At 31.8% G+C, this 6,575-nt stretch overlaps 1 protein-coding gene across 1 annotated transcript; it reads left to right on the top strand.

Annotated features, from left to right (window-relative positions):
• The first annotated feature begins 4,351 nt into the window (after window positions 1–4,351).
• LOC106753154 (probable purine permease 4) lies at window positions 4,352–5,591 on the top strand. Its single transcript, XM_014634954.2, has one exon. The coding sequence runs from the start codon at window positions 4,380–4,382 to the stop codon at window positions 5,589–5,591; it is 1,212 nt and encodes a 403-aa protein (XP_014490440.1). The 5' UTR covers window positions 4,352–4,379.
• The last annotated feature ends 984 nt before the right edge of the window (window positions 5,592–6,575 follow it).

Here is a 6,575-nt window from a genome sequence, read left to right as displayed (position 1 = left end):
TCCCTAATTTTGATTGGATTGAGCTGTTATATTTGTTGGTATTGCTGAAGTTTGAGTTTGAAGTTAGGAAATCTTTTGTGCAGTTCTAATTTGATGAAATAGCTAGGAATCAGTTTGATTTTGCAGGTTTGAATAAGCTGAAATAGAATTTAAAAGTTCCTTGTTTTGTCTTTAGTTTTTTCTTTGTTCCGTGTTGAGTCTTTTCTTTGTAAATTGAGTCTTTTGTTTTTCTTTTTCTCTTTAGTTTGTTCTTGCCCAAGAGGGCAGTTGTCTAAGTGTAGGGTGTGATAACTCTCAATATTTTTCATCTTTTTCTGTGTTTAGAAGTCATTCTTAGTTCAGTTTAGTTTCTTATGGTGTAAAATTAGGTTAGTTTTAGGTTTTCTTTAAATTCTTTAGTTTTGCAAAATTTTAGTTAAAAATATATTTTTAGATGTAAATTTTAGTCTTTGTTAATAATTAGAAAATTTATATAGTTTCTTTTAGAAAATGTTTAATAAAATTTTTTCTTTTCAATAGTTAGATTTCTTTTCTTTTCTTCCTTTAATTTTGTTTTTTTTTTCTTTGGTGCAGATTTGGCCATTGCAATGCTGATTGGATTAATTGGGCCTTGATCCCACTTTTGGGTTGACACTGCTATTGTTGTTATCCCGTACTAAAACATTGTTGTGCGACAATAAAAAATTGGGTTGGCCATTTTATATTGGACCAGAGATGTTGTGAAATGAATTTCGTTACTAGGCTGCTGCACTTGATGTTTAAGTGGATTGATTGAAGCTATTGAGCTACTGCCCTTTGATGGGCTGCATTTTTGCTGACTAGGATTAAATGAAATGTTGTTGCCACTGCACTAAAATGAATTGTGCCATTGTTGATTGGAAGAAAATTTTTAGCATTGCAGCACTTCTTTGGACTGGTTGAACTTGAGCAAAAGCATTGGGCGTGCCTCCAACTTTAGTGTGATGACGCCGTTTTGATGCGTCTTGGTAGCAGTTTTAAGGGGGTCCTTGCTCGAGCAAGTCATTTGAGCCAAACATTCTCTACACGCACTTGAGAGGAGAGAAACACTCTCGACCTAGGGTAGAGAACGTGAAAGCGAGAAGAAGAGAGAGGAGGTCATGATTCTGACGGAGCTACCCGCTAGAGGAAATCAAACGGCCAGAGTTAAGCAAGGAAGCAAAAAGAATGGTGTTCGTTGATTATGAAACTCAAAAGCGTGTAAAACAAGCTTTCCTTCCCCTTTTTCAGTTTTTCTTTTCTTTTTTTCTCAACTCTTTATAAAGGGTTTGGTGCCATGTAAATAGTTTGGAAGACGCTTGAACGGACACACTTTCAGCTACCTTTCTTCATTCTGTAGATTAGGGTTTCTTTCCCTTTCGTAGAAGTAGGATTTTTGGCTATTGGATTTCGCCGAGAGGCTTGCGAGAGTGACAGACCGTGAGTGCATTGGTGAATCCGGTAGTGTGTAATTCTCTTTTCATGTTAATAAAGTTTGTTCTATGTTCTTGTTTGTTTTGATTTTGTTCTTTGCATTTGATTTTTGTACTTGTTATGTTTTAGGAAAAGAATTGAACTCTAATTCTCTGCATCTTTGCAATTCCTTTTGGAATTGAATGACTCCGTAATAAGCATTATTTATCGAGATGTCTTCTCGAGACATCAAATTTATGTTTTTATTCTTCTTTGTTCTAGTATGTGTGATTTTGTGTTGTTAGTGAACTCTGTTTGAGAACTGTGAAGGAAAACGTGCACATATCTACATCTATTTTGGATGTAATAGGACCCTAAGGTGGGCTTAGATTTTCGAGAGGTCTTCTTGAGCGATCTTAAGCTTCATAATTGTCAGATAAGTTCAATTTCAGTGTTCTGTTTTCTATTTCTTGTGAAAGTGTGCATTGGTTGAATAATTGAGTGAGAATTGCCATTTTAAATTCTGAAATATGAACCAAAAAGATCATATGATGGGCTTAACTTTCTCGGAATGTCTTTCTGAAAAGTAATTGAGACTCTTTCATTCAATCTATTTCACATTATTCTCTCTTCTTTGCTTATGCCTGTTATCTTTGGTTTGGTGCTGCTTTATTTATAGTATTTCTGTTGAATTGATGTTAGAATAGTTTTAGTTTAGATTGTTATTTTACTTTATCTTTCATTTGGTTCTGTTATGTGATTATCTTCTCTTTGTATTCACATTTACATTTTTTAGAATATGCATATAATTAGGAAATTTAGTTGTTCATTGGTTTCATAAGTTGGTATGTAGCTTTAGTTTAGTTTCAGATTCATTAGTTTAGGATCATTTTAGTTGTGTTTAAATTTTGTTAGCTTCTGCTGTTGTTTCTGTCATAGGTAGTTTAGAGTTTTATTTTTTTTTTCCATTTCAATTCAAGTTCTTTCTTCTTTTAAACAGTTTATAGATTTTTATTTTCTTTTCCTTTTAAACTTTAGTTTTATTCATATTAAATGTCTCCACCTGTTTAGTAGTTAGTAAGTAAATAATTAGTAAATAAATACAAGACTTAACCTTATACTTTAATCTTAATTAGTTGAGTCCTAGGATTGATATTCTGGTTGCCCTATACTACATTAGTGGAGACCAGTTCTTTGTTCTGCCTTAGGCAACTAAAAGGCAGTTTAACAAGTATTAAAATCTATATACAATCGCAAAATAAAAAATACAATTTAATCCAAAATCATGTTAAACTCGAAATTCAATATAAAAGCACAAAAATATAAAATGAATGACTATCTAACATCAAATCATTGTTGTCACTTATCCATCTATAATATTAGAGTCTTGAACGGATAAATCTATAATATAGGAGGGTTTATGTTTAATGTTTTTATTTTTTTAATATAATTTAAAAATTTATGGATGGGTTGGTAACCTGAGTAAACCGAGTTTTTAGTTGGTCAAGTTCAGTTGTGACCTATGTCAAAATTTGCATTTTTTTAAAATCAACCCGACTGTAACCTATGACGGGCCGAGTTTTAATTCAGCACTACTTATATTATTTGAACATAACTATACAAACATTGTGATAAGAAGAAAAATATCTTAAAAATGTGAATGGATGAGAAGCCAAATAATTAGAATGGAAAGCTAAAGAAAGTGTGTGGTGTGTTTGTTATGTATATATATTAGGTTACTTAACAGAGGGATGTATCAATTGTCCACTTCTAGAAGAAAGTTGACTAAGTTACAATCATATAAATGAAGTTTGGACTACTAAAAAAAGTTGTCTTCAGATTTATTTTTTAATTAGCTAGAAAATATTATTAAAAATTATAAAATGTAAACTACATATCATATTTATTAGTATAACATCTGAAAGATGCGGGTACAAAGATTTACAAAAAAAATGTAATTACCTATACAAATTGTTGTAATCATGTGTTTTAAAATTTAACACAAACTCCATAATAAATTATATTTTTCTTAAGATACCAATCCATTCCATTATGAATTATCCTAGTAATTCAAACTATGATTTATGATTGATTAACAGAGTAAAATATTTCACATATAAAAATATTCAATATTATCATTGTGAATAATACCTATATAGAAATGTTCATAATATCATTATTAATATTCATGATGAAAAGTCTGTATATCTTTCAATTTGACCGGTCAGCGCTATTGACATACACATTATTTTCGAATACTATTGAAATTTTAATTAATTCTATTGACTTATTAAACCGGTCAGCGCTATATTTTTAACATAATAAAAACACATAAAAGAGAAGCTTTGTGATATATATATATATATATATATATATATATATATATATATATATATATTTTATTTCTTTTGTAATAAAATGTTCATGTAATACAGTCATCCCTAACATATTTGCTTTTCTTTATTGTCTTAAATAGAGTTACAGATACAATATGCTAGTTTCTTCTAACCTAGAGATAATAAATTTCTATGAATTCTTTAGTCATAAAAACACTTTCATAATTCTTGCATGTAAGTTATGATAAAAGATTAAGTTTGTAAAGTTTTCTACGTTTAAAAAAAAATCAACTTTTAACATTTGATATAACATTATTTAGAAATTCAAATATATACATATTTTCAAATTATTTAAAATTTTAATGTACGAAAATAACTTAACACAAATGAATGAATTCATCAAATTTGACCTTATGGAATAAACTTTAATGTATATTATTAACCATAAATGTTTTTTTGTCTTTATGCAGTTAAATGTTTAATCCATAAATGCTGGTTTATTTATTAGCCATAAATGAATATATATAATAAAAGTTTATGAGTATATATATATAAGTGATAGTTCTAGCTATTCCAAATCAATCGTCTCTATTGTTGATCAAAGAAAAGTTCTCTCTATTAAATCTAGCTTCCATGACAACCACATTGCCATCTGAGGCATTCCATCTCGCAAGCTCTAATCAGAATGGCACAAACTATGTTGAAAATGAAATTGTTTATGTACAAGAATCGCTCCCAAATCTTTCCCCATTCATTGAGAACAAAGAAGAGAACAATGATAAAGATAAAAAATCCACCACCAATAAGAGGTATATGTCTCTTTTACTGCTCAATTACGTCCTACTTTTTGTTGGGTCACTCTCTTCGAGTTTGCTATCAAAATTTTACTTCATTCACAAAGGCTCCAGCAAATGGGTCGCTACATGGGTTCAGAGTGCTGGCTTTCCCTTCCTACTCTTTCCCATTTTTCTCCCAGTTCTCCTTAAATACACAAAGAGAAAACCTTTCAGAGATTTCAGTCAAAAGATGTTCTTGTTTTCGGTTTTAGTTGGTCTCATGATAGGGTTTAACAACCTTTTATTCTCATGGGGTGTGGCATACCTTCCTGTCTCAACCTCAGCACTTCTTTTGTCCACCCAGTTAGTTTTCACTCTTATTCTGTCTTCCCTCATTGTGAAACAAAAAATAACCTTTGCAAACCTAAATTGTGTGATCCTCATCACCATTAGTTCCATCATTATAGGCTTGGATTCTAGTCGCGAGAAGTCACCAGGACTCACAAACAAAAATTACTTCATAGGGTTCTCTTGCACCATCGGTGCAAGTCTTTTGTTTGCTTTGTATTTGCCATTGATGGAGAAGATCTACCAGAGGGTGAACTGCTACCAAATGGTGATAGAAATGCAGCTCATAATGGAGATTGCAGCAACAGTATTGGCCACTGTAGGTATGGCATGTGATGGAGGATTTTCTGACATGAAGAAAGAGGCCGAGAGGGTTTTCGACAAGGGAACCACGGTTTATTGGTTAACCATTTTGTCGACTGTGGTAACATGGCAATGTTGCTTTGTGGGAACTGCAGGCATGGTTTTTCTGACATCTTCTCTAAACGGGGGGATTTGTTCCACAGCTTTGTTGTCCATAAATGTGTTGGGAGGAGTGGTGGTTTATAAAGATGCTTTTGGAGGTTTTAAGGCTGTCTCAACTGTTTTGTGCATTTGGGGCTTCTGCTCTTATGTCTTTGGCAGTTACATCAAAATGAAGAAAACTGTTGGAAGGAAGAACAACAGCAGTGGACCTTCCACTGAGTTGATCCCTATAAGAAACTCTGATGGAATTAGTTGAACTGTAGAACTTTGATACAAAATGATCACTTTCAAAAATGTGGTACCTAGTTTGGCCGTGTCTTAAATTTGGAACTTCATTGTTGAATCACATAATTGGAATTGATGAATTAGACTGTGATGAATGTTAGAAAATGTTTACATGGAATTGAACTTTTGCACATTCCTAATCATTGGTATTAACGAAAACATTGTTACAGGACTCATTCATATATAAACGTGTAATAATTTTTCAAATGCATGATAAGTAGATTGCTTATTAACTAAGAGGTAAGTGTAATGTTGAAATGAAACAAAGAATGGTGGTGCAGCAAAGGTGGTTTAGGTTGGTGTAAGAGATTTTGAATGATGAGAGCCCTATATGAGAGATGATGGAAGTCTAAAGAGTATATAAAGAAGTCATAAAGATGAGTAATTATCAAACAAAAGGGTAGCTTGTGATGGAATAACCATTGGACTAAGAAGAAAGTGGAACCTGCTCAGTGTTTCTTCTGATTGGGCAAAAATTGACATAAGTGATGTGCACGCTGGACTTCTATAACAATAAAACTTGTAAGTAGTTGTAACTTGTATCTCAAAAAAAAAATAAAAATAGCACAGCCCTAAAACAAAGAGGAAACACTGCATTACCTTGTCCACAATAATAATAATGCTTCAACCGTCACCTTTTCATACTTTTCTTAACACTCTGCACTTTTCTAAGTGCACCACTTTGTGTTGAATTCCATTTTCCTAAGCTCTTTATGTTTTGTCTTCGTTAATATTACTAGGGTTTAGTCCCTTTGTGTTGAATGTCATTTCCCTTCGTAATTATCACGTAATACTACCAATAGAGGTTGAAATATAATTCATAAATAGTATCGTGGTCATTCTGAGACACTTTCTAAGATTACTAGTGTTTAGATACTATGGTTGCAAATAAAATATTAATGAAAAGCTTAAACAATGGTCTTTCCATATATAGATTTTCTTAGGATTGTTATCA

This window comes from Vigna radiata, unplaced genomic scaffold (genome assembly GCF_000741045.1).
Source record: "Vigna radiata var. radiata cultivar VC1973A unplaced genomic scaffold, Vradiata_ver6 scaffold_235, whole genome shotgun sequence".
Taxonomy (NCBI): Eukaryota; Viridiplantae; Streptophyta; class Magnoliopsida; order Fabales; family Fabaceae; genus Vigna; species Vigna radiata.
This window is presented reverse-complemented; position numbering and strand designations above follow the sequence as displayed.

Excerpts from the sequence above, each read along its gene's own strand:
- LOC106753154 (XM_014634954.2), top strand. The coding sequence starts at position 4,380 with ATGACAACCACATTGCCATCTGAGGCATTCCATCTCGCAAGCTCTAAT.